The sequence below is a fragment of the Petromyzon marinus genome, chromosome 18, assembly GCF_048934315.1.
Source record: "Petromyzon marinus isolate PM22_M1 ecotype Great Lakes invasive population chromosome 18, UKy_Petmar_22M1.pri1.0, whole genome shotgun sequence".
NCBI classification, from domain to species: domain Eukaryota; kingdom Metazoa; phylum Chordata; class Hyperoartia; order Petromyzontiformes; family Petromyzontidae; genus Petromyzon; species Petromyzon marinus.
Window position 1 is genome coordinate 7,205,929 of NC_133684.1, and position 17,325 is coordinate 7,223,253.

Below are 17,325 nucleotides of genomic sequence, written 5' to 3' on the forward strand. Positions count from 1 at the left end.
CCCCATCCCTCTCCTCCTCCTCCCATCTCCTCCTCCCATCTCCTCCCCAGACCTGCTCAGGTCGCCACACCGCTTGGGCGCGAGTGAAGACGAGAGCGGGCCAGGGTTGGTGGGACACGTGCGGATGAGAGGCGCGGATAGCTCAACTCGCCCCTCCTCCTCGATTGTGTCTCCTCCGCTCACATCGTCTGCCCCTCCAGCCCACGTGTGGTCTCAGCCACCTCGTCATGAGCGTCGGAGGAGTCACACTCGCAGCTGTACCGCTCGCGTCACAATCTTCTCTGCATCATCACCACCACCACCACCATCAGCATCACCTCCACCACCATCACATTAATAACAACAACAAAAACAACACTCACCAACAGCAGCAGCATCCTTTACGTGCCCATCGTGGATACTGCCCAGAGATGTTCCCTGGGACTCGCTGGGACGAGCCGAAGGGAGACGGAGCGGAGGAGGTTGGAGAGACCCTCGCGGGAGACGCGGGGGTTGTGCGAGCCGCCCTGCAGGTAGGAGGTGGTGCGAGTGGTGGTGCTGTGAGATTAATGTGGTGGTGGTCGAGGAGGTGGTGGTGATGAAGGAGATAGTGGTGGTGCTGTGAGATTAATGTGGTGGTGGTCGAGGAGGTGGTGGTGATGAAGGAGATAGTGGTGGTGGTGGCGGTGATGAAAGAGATAGTGGTGGTGGTGTGAGATTAATGTGGTGGTTGTCGAGGTGTTTCTGGTGGTGGTCGAGGAGGATGAGGTGGTTGGTGGTGTTGGTGATGAATGGGGAGGTGATGCTGTTTATGCTGGACGTGATCACGGTCCTAGCGGTGGTGACTGTAATAGACATGGTGGTGAAGGCATTGGTTATAAGGGTGGCGTTGGTCATGATAGAGGTGGTGGTTGTGGTTAGAGTAGTGGCCGTGATGGTTGGGGAGTTGTGGTGGTGGAGTAAGTGAAGATGCTGATTATAGCGGACGTGGCGGTGATTAATTATAAAGGCACTGGTTGTGTTAGTGGTTGTGGTGATGGTGGTTGAAGAGATGTAGTGGTGGTGAAGGTTGTGTGGAGATTGCGGAGATGTGGTGATCGTGGTGATGGGGTGGTGGTGGTGATAGTTGAGAAGAGGTGTTGATGGTGAGTGCTGGTCACGCCTATGACCACATCATTCAGAACGCGCCCAACTTTATCTCAATCGGAAGCTAATCTGTGTTCAGCCTGGTGTCTTGTGTACACCACGTGTCTTGTGTACACCACGTGTCTTGTGTACACCACGTGTCTCGGTTATGGGCTTCGAGGTGGCCAAGAGGTGGCAGTACAGCAAACCCAATCTGCATGAGCAAGAGGGGGATGAGGAAGAGGAGGTGAGGAGAGAAGAGGAGGGTGAGAGGAGGATGCAAGGGACCGAACTTTGGCTGAATGGGTCCGTGTCTCATCCCTCAATGGGTTCTCGAGGCGCGTCTCTAACCGGACTGACACTCGCGAAGCGATCCCCCTTCAACGTGACGGGCTGCGAGTGGTAATGGGTGGAGGGGTGGGGGGGGGTGTGATTGGGCATGGCTCGCCGCTGGCCTTCCTTCAGCCAGCAGTGGATAGATCACGGCGGCTGCTGCTGCTGCTGACGATGAGAAATGCGGGCGGAAACTAAACTATAAACTATTTTTATGTTTCCAGGTAAGGAAGAGCAAGGGGAGGTGGGGAGGGGGGTAGCGGGGCGAGGCTAAAAGAGGGATAAGGAGGGGGGGTTGATGATTTGGGGGGGTTCCAATGAAATCCACCCCCCCCTTTTTCCCCCATGCCCCCCCCCCCGCACTCCCTCCTTTCCCCGCAGCTGCCGGTATGTGAAGATAACATGTGCAGGATAGCTACTGCCTCAAACAACGAAATAAGTTGGGGTGGGGTGGGGAGAGCGCAGTGCAGTGGAGGGGCAGGGTAGCGGAGGGGGGGCAGGGTAGTGGAGGGGGGGCAGGGTAGCGGAGGGGGGGCAGGGTAGTGGAGGATGGGGGTAGGGTAGTGGAGGGGGGGCAGGGTAGTGGAGGGGGGGGCAGGGTAGTGGAGGGGGGGGTAGGGTAGTGGAGGGGGGGCAGGGTGGTGGAGGGGGGGCAGGGTAGTGGAGGGGGGGCAGGGTAGTGGAGGGGGGGGGTAGGGTGGTGGAGGGGGGCAGGGTAGTGGAGGGGGATCTGCTTTAGGGTCTGCCATGTGTTCGTCTGGGTGTGTCGGAAGGAGCACTTCCACCGATCAAATGAGCTGTCCACGGGAAGGTTAGGGGTGAATAATTATTATAGATCGTGAGTGGTGGTGGCTTGGGGAGGGCTTCATCCAGCAGTTGATTGAACAAGGCTGATGATGGAGTGGGGTAGGGGGAAGGGGGTTGGAGGGGGTGCACGAACTGTGGAGGGAGAGAGGTGCTGCGTTTGGGTGGCGCGGGGGATATGCGAGATGGATAAGCGAGGGGGTATAATGAGTAAATCAGTGTCGGGACTCGCCCAGTGATCCACCACAACCCCTCCACCCCTCCACCCCTCCACAACGGCTACCCTTACCCCGCTCTCATCTCTCCGCACCACCACCAACCAACCACAACTCCCAACCCTCGCCACCAACACAACCACCCATCATCTATCGATGCATACACATGAGAACACACAAAGACAAAAGATCCCCCGCGAAGCCTTAACAGACTGTTGGGGCAAGTGCCTTTAGCGAGCAGCACCTATTAAGGCCGGCAAGGCGCACGAGGGGGTGTGTGGCCAGCACCACGCCCGGCCGCCTTTGTCTCCTCAGTGGCGATGTTTACACACCGCACCAGGTACTCATTTGAAGCTGAGCCGACCTAGGGGAGGCTCAGGACCGGTTCAGATAATCGTCACTGGTGTTGGCCGTGAGCGGGAATCGATCCCGGGTCTCCAGGTTCATAGCGCAGCACGCTAACCGCTACACTACCGCTCCCCAACACACACAATGACACACAACAACAACAACCACCATTCGCCACTAAGTGGCGGTGACGTCACCACGACGCTTGTGCCAGGCCATGTGCACCTTGAGGCCACGTGGAGTGTCGAACGCCCGCTGGCAGGAGGTCACAGGGCAGACCCAGGTGCCACGGGTCGACTGACTGAGATGACTGGCTGATGCACCACCTGTGCCCCCTACTGTGCCAATCCGCTGTGCTTTAGCCACCCGGCGCTCCGCTCGTTGTTGTGAGCGTCGCTCCTCCGCCCTCCGTTGTTGTTGGGGGGCGACTACCTCCAACTGCCCAGTAGCGTCCTTCACGAGCCTCCTCCACAGAGGCCGATCTTGACACCGCTGGTACCAGTCATCGGCAAGTCCACTCAGCTCCACGTCCTCCTGTACCACATCACTCCATCTCTTCTCTAGCCCGTGCCGCGCCCGTTTAGCCCCCTCGATCCGGCCGAACAAAAGCTGTTTCGGCATGCGGTGGCTGGGCATGCGGGCTACATGACCCAGCCATCGCAGCCTTGCCCGCCGGAGGAGCTCACCGATGGGACCTTGCCCAGATCTTTCAAGGATTTGTGAGCTCCTCACACATAATCCAGTCTGGTTAAACCCAGGATGGATCGTAGGCAGGCCAGCCTAAATGTTTCTAACCGGCGAAGATGTTCCATTAGGGGGGTCCACGTTTCGCAAGCGATGACACACACACATTGACACACACACGTACACACGCCCACAACATCGCGTGCATGAACACGGTACAATCACAACCACAGACACACGCGCGCTCACACGCACAGACATTCATAACAAACAAAAAACACCCACACATCCATAGACATGAAACGACACACGCGCAAAGCACTTGCACGGGTACAGACGTACGCACGCCGAGTGGGTGGGTGGCCAACGCAATGCCCAGCCGTTTTTATCTCCCTGGTGCTGATTTTACACACTGAACCGGGCACTCATTTAGGGCCGAGTCGATCTACGAGCAGTGCCGGACTAAGCTAGTGCGGGGCCTGTAGCATATGTTATAAAGGGGCCCTAAATAAAAAAAATAAAACACATTTCTTACTTGCATAGTAAAGTTATTGTGTTTTTTTTTATTTGCTATACAGCCAGATAATGCGACAAATCGCTAACCTTAAACACCCGGTCGTTCATATAAAAGTTGAAGGCAGTATAGTACTTTAGTAATAGAGCAAGTGCAGAATCACTGAACCGGAATTGATAGCTTGAAAGCGTTTAGCGCGAGGCCCTTGGAAGTGCGGGACCCGTAGCACGTGTAGCTACTTTTGCTACGAGGATAATTCGGCACCGCCTACCCAGGATCGGTTCAGACGATGTTAGCCGTGACTTGGAATCGACCTCGGCTCAGAGTCGCAGCACACGACTGCCTTTGTCTTCCAATGCTTAATGTTTACACACCGCACATGGTACTCATTTATGGCTGAGTCGACCTAGGGGAGGCCCAGGACTGGTTAAAATATTCGCCACCTGTTATTGGTCGTGAGCGGTAATCGAACTCGGGTCACTGTGTTCACAGCGCAGCGCGCTAACCGCTGCACCACCGCTCCCCACTTGCAAGCACGCACGCCCACACAGTCCAGAGACTCGCTCTTAAAGGTCTTGGTGATTGCTGTTATGCCGAGTGGCAGACTTGAATCAGGGACAGGGGTTTAACATGACCTTGTGTCCTGTATGGCAGCGGTTCTTTCAGAGGTAGCGAAGTAAGGGGGGGGGTGGGGGCACAGGCTGCAGCATGGTTACCATGCAGGATAAATTACAAATAAAACAGCTAAGTAGCTACCTACATTTGGATCATAGTGTATTACCACACTACATCTTAGAGACCCACAGGCTCACGCAGAGACCCTTAGGCTCGCGTAGAGACCCACAGACTGACGCAGAAACCCACAGACTGACGCAGAAACCCACAGGCTCACGCAGAGACCCACAGACTCACACAGAGACCCACAAACTGACACAAACCCACAGGCTCACACATAGACCCACAGATTCACACAGAGACCAACAGATTCACACAGAGACCAACAGGCTCACGCAGAGAACTACAGACTCACACAGAGACCAACAGGCTCACGCAGAGACCCACAGACTCACGCAGAGACCCACAGGCTCACGCAGAGACCCACAGGCTCACGCAGAGACCCACAGACTCACGCAGAGACCCACAGACTCACACAGAGACCCACAAATTGACACAAACCCACAGGCTCACACAGAGACCCACAGATTCACGCAGAGACCCACAAATTGACACAAACCCACAGGCTCACACAGAGACCCACAGATTCACGCAGAGACCCACAGATTCGCGCAGAGACCCACAGACTCACGCAGAGACCCACAGATTCACGCAGAAACCCACAGATTCACGCAGAGACCCACAGGCTCACGCAGAGACCCACAGGCTCACGCAGAGACCCACAGGCTCACGCAGAGACCCAGACTCGATCAATATCGAGCCACATGGAGTGTGTATCAGAGGACCAACAACACGCGGTGCGGTTCTGTGCACGTGCAGCCAGTGCCTGCTATTGGATCGTGTGACGTCACACTTCTCGACTTGTGAATTAACGTCCGTAGCAGCAGCTGCCACCTTCTCAAAGTTCTCACCTCTGAGAGGGAGGTTTTATTTTTTATTCTTGGCCAAAACTGCTTCCGGGCTAAGAAAGGAAAACAACAACAACAACAACCCTTGCTTGCAGCAGAGAGGTCCTCCCCCGACCTTCCAAAATAAGTCACCAACTTAATTCCAAGGATGAGCTTTGAGTGTTTTCTTTAAAGCCAGGAGAGTGGGGGACGATGGATATTGAAAACTGAATGAATGTCACAACAAGTGGTAGGTTGTGGGCGGAGGGGGCTCTGGTCACGAGTCGTCGCTAGGAGGGAGACAAAGGCGGCCGGGCGTGGTGTTGGCCACCCACCTCCTCGTGTGCCGTGCCGGCCTTCATAGGTGCTCGCTAACGGCACTTGCGCCAACAGTCCGCTGAGGCTATACGGGGCATCTTTGTCTTTGGGGTGGGGGGCGAAGAGACCAGGCGTCTGGATTGCGTGGGAAGGCGTTGTCCTGAATGAGGCTGAGCATCACTGCTGTAGGAGGTGGTGCGGGAAGTGGGGACGAATCAAACACCTCCATACACCCACCCCCACCCACCCACCACGTTCATCCCCCCCCCCACCACCCCCAGTCCCCCCCCCGTTTCGGACATTCCCCCCCCCCCACCTTATTTACATCGGTTGCCAACTCCAGTAAATTTATGCCCGGAATAAAACCCGATGGTCGCTGAAGGCAGTGGACGACGATCGGCACAAAGTTTCCGATTTCATAATCACGCACACGATACTACCAAACACGGACACACGATCACGAAGACAAATATCCCCCCCCCCCCCCATAGCCTCGACGGGCTGCTGGGGCAAGTGCTGTTAGCGAGCGCCTATGAAGGCCGTCACGGCACACGAGGGGGTGGGGAGGCCAACACCACTCCCGGCCGCCTTTGTCTCTCCAGGTACTCAGTACTTACCCCCGCCATGTGGCCGTGGAACGTCTGAGATGATCGCCACGCCGACGCCCATTTGAGCAGGACATCGCTTTCACTTTGTGATGGCCAGGAGGTAGCCCCCAGCACGACACGGCACAGATAGGGGACAGAACAGTTCTCGATTTATCCCAACTGCGGTTGTGATTGCACACGAGTCCGCGTGCGTGCGTGCGTGCCAGGTGAACGGTGACCACGACCTGGACCCTCGCCTGGACTCGAACCGGGCCGCGTTCTCCCAGCGGCCATCGTGGTTCCACGTGGGACCCGGATCCCAACCGCCGACGTCGACCCCGCTCAGCATCAACGTGAACATCGTGCTGGCCGAGCCGAGCCCCCTAAACGGGGGGCTCAAACTGGAGGCGACTGATGACGATTGTGCTGCTGCTGCTGCGTCGGACTTGCTGCTGCCGCACATCAATGTGTTCCGCCCCGGTTCGACTCCAGCACAGGGCCCGGTGCCTCGTAAGCCTCCTCCGCCGTACCCGGGTACCGCCGCTCCCGTCTCCTTGACCACCGGCGGTGATGGGCGTTTCCACGGCAACGCTCTTACTATGGCAACGCGCCTGACGATTAACTACGGGGACCAGGAACAACAGCAGCAGCAGCAGCAGCAACAACAACCACCCCCTTACGTGCCTCTGCCCTCGGGGCATTTTCTGCCACTGACTCCTCCAAGGTCACAGCCACATAGCCCCGAAGTGGATGGAGATGTGCTCGCAAGTTTGGGTTTGCAACATCAGCTTCAAAACCACCATCATCATCAGCAGCACCAGCAGAAGCCCATGGGTCATCATCACCCCCATCATCAGCAGCAGCAGCATCGGCAGCAGCACCAAAATCAACAGCAAGATCAACTGTGTATCGAGATTGTCCAGAATTGTCACGCGCCCGTGAAATTTTCTCCTCAATTGTACACGAGTGGGCCGCACAATCATCATCATCATCAGCAGCAGCATCAGCTGCAGGACCATCAGCAGCAGCAGCAGGTGCAGCAACACCCCGAGGCTGAGCTACAACTACACCATCAGCAGCAGCAGCAATTACTACAGCACTGTTTAAACAGCCCAAGCTTGGCTCAAAGTCAGCAAAGCCAGAATCATCATCATCATGAGCACGACTTGTACCAACGAGATGTTTCCGCTGATGATGCTGATCATAATAACGTGGCACAGCAACACCACTGTCTACATTCAAACGACGAGCAGCAGCAGCATCAGCGGGAAAGTGTTTATAATCAGCAGCATCATCATCAGCAGGAGAGCGTCCAGCAGCATCAGAAACAGCAGCATCAAAGTGTTCACCATCATAATCATCAGCAGCAGGAAAGTTTGAATCATCAGCAGCAGCAGCAGCAGGAAAGTGTTAATCATCAGCAACAGCAGTATCAGAAACAACAGCAGCAAAGTATTCACCATCAGCAGCAGCAGCAGCAGGAAAGCGTTAAAGATCAGCCACAGCGGCATCAGCAGGAAAGTCTCCATCATCATCATCATCAGCACCAGCAACATCATCAGCAACATCATCAGCATCAGCAAGTTACACCACGACTCCCCGGAGCTCCACGCAGCGGCCGTCGAACCAACCCCGAGTTGGAGAAGAGGCGGATCCACCACTGCCTCTTCCCAGGTTGGATTCCCTGTCGCGGGTCAGTGCAGTCGAGGCTCACTGAGCCAGACTAAGGCACCATCACCCCCCCCACCACCACCTCCCCGGCACAAGCGAAGCAACGTCCGTTGTTGTCTCGCCCGCTGCCTTTCCCCATTTCCATTGTTCAGATGACTTCAGCACATCGACTCGCCGTCACGCGTCACGTGTGCACGCGCGTTGTAAAACCACCCCCCGTCAATCCGCTGCTGGATGAGAGGGGCCTGGCGCCTTCCTCGCGCGCACGTGCGAGGTCGTACGAGCGGGGGGGGTTATTTGACCATACTTCACCACGCTGGTCAGTGCTGATTAGATTAGTGAAGTGGGCAGCGTACATGGGGGGGGGGGAGGGGGGCGTCATAGAAGTGTTGTACAAAGGTATTTTTTTGCATTACCCTCTGCTGCCCGCTCACGTGTACACCCCCTATATGTAGATGGTGGCCCCAAAAGTCAGGACACGTAGGGCTATTATATTTACTTTGACAAATCACAAAGGGTGGCTTCATTTATTTTTAACAAATGTTCAAACAGACTTCTATTAACACGAATGAACGATGCATGAATTATCTTTAGAAGTTAATATAGGACTTTTCATTCCGGGTACTTGGTCGAGTTTTGTAAACGACAGATTTAAGGTGACCCCCCTCCCCTAAATGAAGAAAACAATTAGATGTCAATAATAATAATAGATAACATTAACTTAAAGAATAAACAATTACAGAATGCAATGCCAGTCGTAAAATATATTAAATAACCCTGTGTGTCCTGACTTTTGGGCCACCTCGTATAAACACTGTCGGAGGTGGCGGTGGTGCAGCGGTTAGCGCACTGTGAACCTGCCCTCGGTGGCTAGGAGATGTTAACTACCTCGCCTGGTGTGCAGGAGGTCGTGGGTTCGATCCTGACCCTGACGCCTGCTGTATCTGGAGTTTGCGGTGTCTCTCTTTCCCCGTGGTCGCGTGGATTTTTCTCCGCCCCACCCTCCCTCCCACCCACACATTTAGAATCAACGTCACGCGTTTAGAGTATTTGGCTGCGGCTCTAAACCTCGACACGACAAGCCACTTCGTTGAGCAATCATTATTAGTGATAGCCGGGTCGCGTCCGGAAAAAAAAAAAGAGCGATACAACTCAATGGGCCTTACCGGGTAACACAAAACAAAACAAGGATTTTAGTTTCGTTCTCATTTAAATTCCGGCAAGGGCCAGCAATCAGCGGCGAGTGACATCCGGGCTGCCGAGCAGCCAAGCCTGGTGAAGCTGTCCCGGCGACGCCGTCTAACGCAGGGCGGCGACGAACGAGCTCGTGGGGGAGCCTTTGGCGTGAGTCACCGCCATAGACGCAATGTTTCACCTGGGTGACAACTCTGCCGACATTCGGCTCAAGCGCCTGACCCAGCAGCCGCTTGTCTCGAAGGGGCTACACCCCGCACGAACCCCACTACCCCCACACGTTAACCCCCCCCCCCCCCCACCGGCATGAGCGTCATATGCCCGGCTTCTTGTCGCATCCCTGAATAACCGCGTGTAGGCGGAGGGGAGTGGGGTTTGGAGTAGGGGGGGGGGGAGATGTAGGCATTTGCAGCTTGCAGAACGACTCAATCGCTCACCATTCATGTGTGTGTGTGTGTTTATTTACAAAGACAACGATCACTCCCGGACCCCGTATAGCCTCAACAGACTGTTGGGGCGAGTGCTGTTATAGCGAGTAGCACCAATGATGGCCGGAACGGTATACGAGGTGGGTGGGCAACAACCACGCCCGACCGCCTTTGTCTCCCCAGTGGCGATGTCCACACATGGCACCAGGTACTCAATTGAGGCTGAGTCGACGTAGGGGAGGCCCAGGACCGATTCGGATATTCGTCACTGGCGTTGGCCGTGAGCGGGAATCAAACTTGGGGCGCCAGGTTCGAAGCGCAGTGCACTAATCACTGTGCTACCGCTCCCCATATATACAGGACTTACTAATACACACTGATACAAAAAAGACAAAGATCACCCGTATAGCCTACACAGGCTGTTGGGGACAAGTGCTGTTGTTTGCGAGTGCCTATGAAAGGTGGTACGGCGCTCGAGGAAGGCCGTGTGGCCAGAACCACCCACGACCGCCTTTATCTCTCCACTGCTGCTGTGTACACACCGCACCAGCTACGCCCTCCCCCCACCACCTCACTTTGATCTCATTAACTCTCCCCTCACCCGGTCTTCCCCACTCTTCCTCACACCCCCACCCCCCCCACCTCTTTCCCCAGGCTGCTCCAAGGTGTACACCAAAAGTTCTCACCTGAAAGCTCACCAGAGGACGCACACAGGTGAGTGACTTGGGCGAAAACTCCTGGCTCCCCCACGTTTGCTGACTCAAGTATCTCCCGCCACGGGCCACTGTTAGCTACCTGTCCCTTCCTCCCATCGCGCCAAACCGGGCGCGGTTAACGTGGCCTGTGTGACCCCCCCCCCCCCCCCCCCCGTGCCCATACTAGGCATCTGTTAAAAAAACAAGAGCTTTACAGCTTATCGGATTCCTCCAGTATAAATAGATTTTTTCTGAGTTTGTGTGGTCCCAGGATTGTTGGGATCACGTAAAGATTTGTGATAATTACCTGTAATGTATAAGTAGCGCGTTGAACTTGCAACCCAGAGGTCGCCGGTTCAACACGATGTCCCAGCGCGCCAGTTGAAACAATGGGACAAGTTTCTTGAACGTACGTGTGTTGAACTTCTTTCGCACCGCGCATACGCCAACCGTGCTGATCGGAGATGCGGGGGGAGAGGCAACAAACGAAACTCAACAAGCGGTTCTAAAGAAATTAGTTTTCAACCTAGATTTAAACGTTGCAAAGCTCCCTCCAGTGACTTCCCAATATCGGACGGAAGAGCGTTCCAGACGGCCGCAGAAGCGCATCTGAAAGCGCTTCGATGCGGTGACCGATGTAAAATCTCAAGACCCCCCCCCCGCGCACTGGGGCACAATGCGTGAATCCGCACTAGGAGACAGCTGCCTGCCGGGTAGTACACACAGCACACACAGTATACACACAGTACACATAGTACACACAGTACACATACAGTACACGCACAGTACCCACACAGCACACACAGTACACGCACAGTACACACACAGCACACATAGTACACACAGAGTATACACACAGTATACGCACAGTACACACATAGTACACACACAGTACACACAGCACGCATAGTACACACACTACACAGTACCCACAGCACACACAGTACACGCACAGTACACGCACAGCACACGCACAGCACACATAGTACACACAGAGTATACACACAGTACACGCACAGTACACACATAGTACACACACAGTACACACAGCACGCATAGTACACACACTACACAGTACCCACACAGCACGCACAGTACACGCACAGCACACGCACAGCACACATAGTACACACAGAGTATACACACAGCACACGCACAGCACACATAATACACACAGAGTATACACACAGCGCACGCACAGCACACACAGCACACACAGTACACACACAGCACAAGCACAGCACACATAGTACACACAGAGTATACACACAATACACGCACAGTACACATATAGTACACACACAGTACACACAGCACGCATAGTACACACACTACACAGTACCCACACAGCACACACAGTACACGCACAGTACACGCACAGCACACGCACAGCACACATAGTACACACATAGTATACACACAGCACACTCACAGCACACATAGTACACGCACAGTACACGCACAGCACACGCACAGCACACATAGTACACACAGAGTATACACACAGCACACGCACAGCACACATAGTACACACAGAGTATACACACAGTACACGCACAATACACACATAGTACACACAGTACACACACAGCACACGCACAGCACACATAGTACACACAGAGTATACACACAGTACACGCACAGCACACATAGTACACACAGAGTATACACACACTGTGTTATCCCACGTCCGACCGTATAGCCGCGTGCAGAATGAATTCAAACCGCATAGCTGAGCGAATTTTGGGTAAAAATAGATTAGCTACGGATACGGCGCGGAATCGCACAATCCGAACCCGCATAGCGCGAGGGAACCCCGCATACAGGGAATACATTGGGATACGAACCTCCGACTTCGAAAAATCCGCACTTAAGAACAAACATCAACAAGGTGTTATTTCTAACCATCCAACTTGCAGCCGTTCGGTCATATCCATAAGAGGATTTGTTTGGGTGGAATATAAATGTGTCGTTAAACCCGCCACCACTCGACAGAGCCAATTAGTAAGGTTTGTCACGTAAACAGAACGTGGCCAATTCGTTACTAGTACAGCACTACCCGGTGTGCTGAAGAGTAAATCCACAACGTTTACAATTTAAAGTACGACGTTTCGCCAGTAATTACAACCAGCCTCATCAGGCGACAGGCAGATTTTGTGGATAAATCCTCCTCTTTCGTTCTTAAATAGAGGGATAAATGTGATGTCGTCATTTGTGAGGCCCTCAGGTACGAAGGCCAGAGGGGGGAGTGGTGGGGTCGGTCATATGAGTCGAACCGGAGGAACTATTTTGTTTGGCGGAGCGATCCCTTAGCGAGGCGTCATGAGTCCCAGCATCTCGCTGGGACTCATCACGCCCCTTGCGACAAAGCAAGCCCGCATCAGGACTCGAAGTACGTAGACATGAAACAAAATATGCGTTCATGTTATTTAATTTACCATGAAGTATTTATCACAGTATTACAAGCATATGTACAATGATTATCGTTATGTATGAGTTTGGCAAAACGTCCCTTTTTTTGTGGAACCACAACACACTTTATAACAACTGACCGTATTTACAATTCACTATGAAGTTCCAGGTTATGAACAAAACCGACTTGTCTCAGGAAACGTAACCCGTTCGTAAGTCGACGACTGCCCATACACACGCATACATATCTATCACCATGTGTATGTACATACACATACCTCTATCACAATGTGTATGTACATACACATACATCTATCACAATGCGTGTGTACACACACAGATATCACAATGTATAAGTACACACACACACACATCTATATATATATAACATTTCCCAAGGCAGCGAGACGTGTGGGAACAAGTCGTCCCGACATAAACGATGACAGGAGAGGCCTGGGAGCTCGTAAAGGTTGAATCCATCTCCTTTGCTGTCGGAACCTCAGGCTCGGCACGCAACGGGAAGCGAACCTTAAAGTTCGCACCTATCACCATCATCACGCTCGCTTCACCCAGGGAAGCAATCACAGAACAGCGATGTTGACGTGCAGTGTCCTTTTTCAACACTGGGATGTTTTTAGCTCAAACAGAACCGAAGTTGTTTTTTATTCGTGAGTAGAGAGTATTGGGGGGGTGGGTGTGGAGAAGATGACACTGCCCCCCCCCCCACCACCACGCATAACACGGCTCTGCCAACTCCAACATCGGACCCACCATTGGACATCTGGGAAGGAAGAGCGATCTCCGGTTTCTATCCCTACGCTCACCGAGGGGCAGAGTGGGGAGCAGTGGTGTTGGGAGGTGAAGGTGGAGGGGGGGGGGCAGTGGAAGAGGGGGTGCACAGGCCCCCCCCTTGTCACTGGTAACTAAATAAAGTTACTCGCCCACCCGCAGACAACCCCCCCCCACCCACCACTGCCGTGCCCGAGCAAGACCCTTTGCCATCGCAACATCACCACCATGGACACTGCAATGACGGTCGTCATCGAAGACGGCCGGGCGTGGTGCTGCTGGTCGTTAAACCCGCCACACCCGACACAGCCAACTAGTGAGGGTTGTCACGTAAACAGAACATGCCAATTCGTCCCTAGTACAACACACCAGTGTGTTGGAGAGCCAACACACTGGTGTGTAACGACACATATATTTATACGCGATCTAACCCAAAAAAAATTAAGTATGATATTGGTCGCGAAAGCCTACGCGTTAAAATGAATAATAATAATTAAAAAAAACCTCATCATTAATTGGCCGAATTCAACTTAAAAAAAAGCCAATGCAGCAGGAACATTCTGAAAAAAGATTATTACGACTCAATTGTGGCTCTACTGAATAAATAAACATTTTTTTATGATTATCTAGGCCGTGACGCGCCTCACCCAAAACCCCACCGACTCTCCCAACCGACGTGAACGATGCCGTTAACCTGCGTGCGTTTCCTGATCCACGCGGTCCTCCTTCCAACCCTCAATGTCAAATTCCAAGCCACGTGCATCTGCCTCGTGCATCCACGTACACCTTTGTTGCCGAGTTTATGTTCCATGCGTGTTTCGTTCAGGACCACGTCTTTCCGAACCGCGACCACATGATGCCTTGAATAAAGGTGTCAGTTTTTGTGCCAGTTAAAAGGGTAAAACCTATTCCTATATCTTGTTTCTGGCAAAGGAGGTCTCATAATGTAAATGCTCACCCCGAGCCCTCAATACTCTGATGGTGCGCTGTTTTTGAGTTGTACGCCTTTTGGCGTCTTCTGGTCCAACACCAATGGAGACTAGGCTCTAAGAAAAGCTGTCTCGGGTGTGGACCAATCAAATTCAAGGACAGTGCATATTATCAGAGTTGTCTTTTTTGTTTGCATTCTGACTGCTTGTGTTGTGGTTTTTGCAAACATGATGCCTTGAATAAAGGTGTCAGTTTTTTGTGCCAGTTAAAAGGGTAAAACCTATTCCCAAAATTTTCACGTTTTTAAGAAAAATATTTTGCCAATTTGCGTCAAGGACCGACGACACCGGCCAGCAGACTCCCCCTATACAATGGCACATTATTATTATATTAACAGCACGTGCTCCAACACGGCGGTGGCTGGGGTGGTGAGGGTGGTGGGCGAGGGGGGATCAATGGAGGGCAGAGGAGCGACGCTCACAACAACGAGCGGAGCGCCGGGTGGCTAAAATGCAGCAAGTTGGCACAGTGGGGGGGGGGGGGTGGTACAGCTGGTGCATCTACTGGTCATCTCAGTCATCCAACCCATGGCACCTGGGTCTGTCCCGAGACCTCCTGTCAGCGAGCCTTCGACACTTCGCGTGGCCTCAAAGTGCACCTGGGCCTGGCACAGCCGCCGTGGTGACGTCACCGTTAATTAGTGGCGAACGGCGGTTGTATTGGTATTGGGGGGTAGTGGTGGTGGGGGGTTGATATCCTATTGTGACGCGCACCTGTGACGCGCACCTGTGACGCCCCCGCAGGCGAGAAGCCGTACGCGTGCGCGTGGGCCGGCTGCACGTGGAGGTTCGCGCGCTCCGACGAGCTCACGCGACACTTCCGCAAGCACACCGGCTCGCGGCCCTTCCCGTGCCACGCGTGCGGCCGGGCCTTCTCTCGCTCCGACCACCTGGCGCTGCACAACAAGAGACACCAGTGAGCAGCACGCCCCCGACGCCGTCTCCGCGTTTTCCCCTTTCCTCGCAGGGCTAAACAACGGGTTCCGGCTACGGGCATCTTGAAATGTACAAAAACAAATTTTGGATCATTTGTTTTGTTTAAAAATGGGTTCTCCCTCTCGGCGAGCCTCGACGTTTACCCCTCCGAGGAAGTTCCTCTGCGATTCGGTGTGTTTGGATGACGTCTGCGGGCGAGCGTTTGGACGCGTGCGAAGAACCCGGGCGAAGAACCCGGGCGCGCACGGAGGAAACGCAACGGAGCCCGCCGCACACGCGGCCACATGGGAAGCTCCGCAGGGAGTGGATTCCAGGGATCCATCGCCGCACCGCCATCGCGTCCCAGCTCGACGCCGCTCGCTACACCAAAAACACAAATCGCACCGGGGCGTCCTGGGCGAGAGAGGCTGCTCTCAGAATGAGGGTTCACAGATATTCCGGAAGCTTTCAGGGTCGCCAATTGTCCCATGACGCCGGCAAAAGCAGGCACCGGCCCGCCAAAGACAAAGATCCCCCGTGTAGCCTTAACAGACTGTTGGGACGAGTGCTGTTAGCGAGTACCTAAGAAGGCCGACAAGGAGCACGAGGGGCTTGGTGGCCAGCACCACGCCCGGCCGCCTTTGTCTCCCCAGTGGTGATAATTTTACACGCCGCACCAGGTACTCATTTGAGGCCGAGTCGACCTACGGGAGGCCCAGGGCCGATTCAGACAATCGACACTGAAGTTGGCCGTGAGCGGCAATCGAACTCGGGTCGCCGGGTCCGTAGCGCAGCGCGCTGACCACTCCACTACAGCCCCCCGGTTTCACCACCTTTGCTTCCAACGAGCCCGACGCTGCTGATGAGACACTGCATGGCGAAACCGGCGCAGAGCTAAGTTGTGCTTGTGCCGAATCAGTGCTGCTTGGTTTACGCACCCCACAATGGCTGTGGGACGGATGGAATGCGTGCAAAGCATTTTTTTTTTATTGAATGATGACATAAATACGGGTGTTCAGATGTTCGAACACCAAATATTTGCACGAGAAAGGGGTATAAGACTGCATTTTTTAAAAAAATATCATTCAGTACCTTGATACTGGGGCAATGTTTCTCCGTGGTTGCGTTGATGCGGAGACGCAGACCTATGAATGAGACGCATCGTCTGCTTATCTGCGCTGTTCATTCTCTTGCGGTTCTTTACTCGGGCGGTAAACAGAGTGGGTTGTAAGAAAAATACAATCACCAGCCTACCGCTGGTTGTCAAGCGTGCAGGGAATGAGTATCTGGTCGAGTGTGGTGACAACGTCTGCTCTGGAATGGTGACTTATCCGGTAAAATATCCGCTCTGAAGCGGTGAAATAATGTGGTTATGTGGTATCCGATATGATTTGACGGATTCTATTATCCGGAAGAAAAACAAATAGTTGTTCTAAATGATGTATACACCTGGTACACATGTCCGCTTTGTGTGTATTGATGAATTAATCAGGTTTTAAATAATCTGGTCTGACATCATAAAATACCCATATGGTATGAAGCAGTGACATATCTGACGAGACATGTTCACGTACGAGACATGTTCACTTACGAGATATGTTCACGTACGAGACATGTTCACTTACGAGATATGTTCACTTACGAGATATGTTCACGTACGAGACATGTTCACTTACGAGATATGTTCACGTACGAGACATGTTCACTTACGAGATATGTTCACGTACGAGATCTTCTCTGTGCACGCGTTTTCCCGCTCTGCA

The 17,325-nt window shown here is 53.5% G+C and overlaps 1 protein-coding gene across 2 annotated transcripts; it reads left to right on the forward strand.

Moving 5' to 3' along the window:
* The first annotated feature begins 34 nt into the window (after positions 1–34).
* On the forward strand, positions 35–16,630 carry LOC116943471 (uncharacterized). Of its 2 annotated transcripts, none has more exons than XM_032956269.2 (4): positions 35–512; positions 6,697–8,162; positions 10,417–10,476; positions 15,392–16,630. In XM_032956269.2, exons 1-4 carry the CDS (start codon positions 228–230, stop codon positions 15,618–15,620), a joined length of 2,040 nt encoding a protein of 679 aa, XP_032812160.2. In that variant the 5' UTR covers positions 35–227; the 3' UTR covers positions 15,621–16,630. The 2 variants fall into 2 exon arrangements, with proteins under 2 accessions (XP_032812160.2, XP_032812161.2); XM_032956270.2 differs by having other exon boundaries at positions 6,697–8,143.
* Positions 16,631–17,325: the final 695 nt, after the last annotated feature.

Bases quoted from the DNA above. Each gene is read 5' to 3' on its own strand.
- LOC116943471 (XM_032956269.2), top strand. From the start codon at position 228: ATGAGCGTCGGAGGAGTCACACTCGCAGCTGTACCGCTCGCGTCACAA. The intron at 513-6,696 runs GTAGGAGGTGGT...CGTGCGTGCCAG, and splicing joins TTGTGCGAGCCGCCCTGCAG to GTGAACGGTGACCACGACCT. The intron at 8,163-10,416 runs GTCAGTGCAGTC...CTCTTTCCCCAG, and splicing joins GGTTGGATTCCCTGTCGCGG to GCTGCTCCAAGGTGTACACC.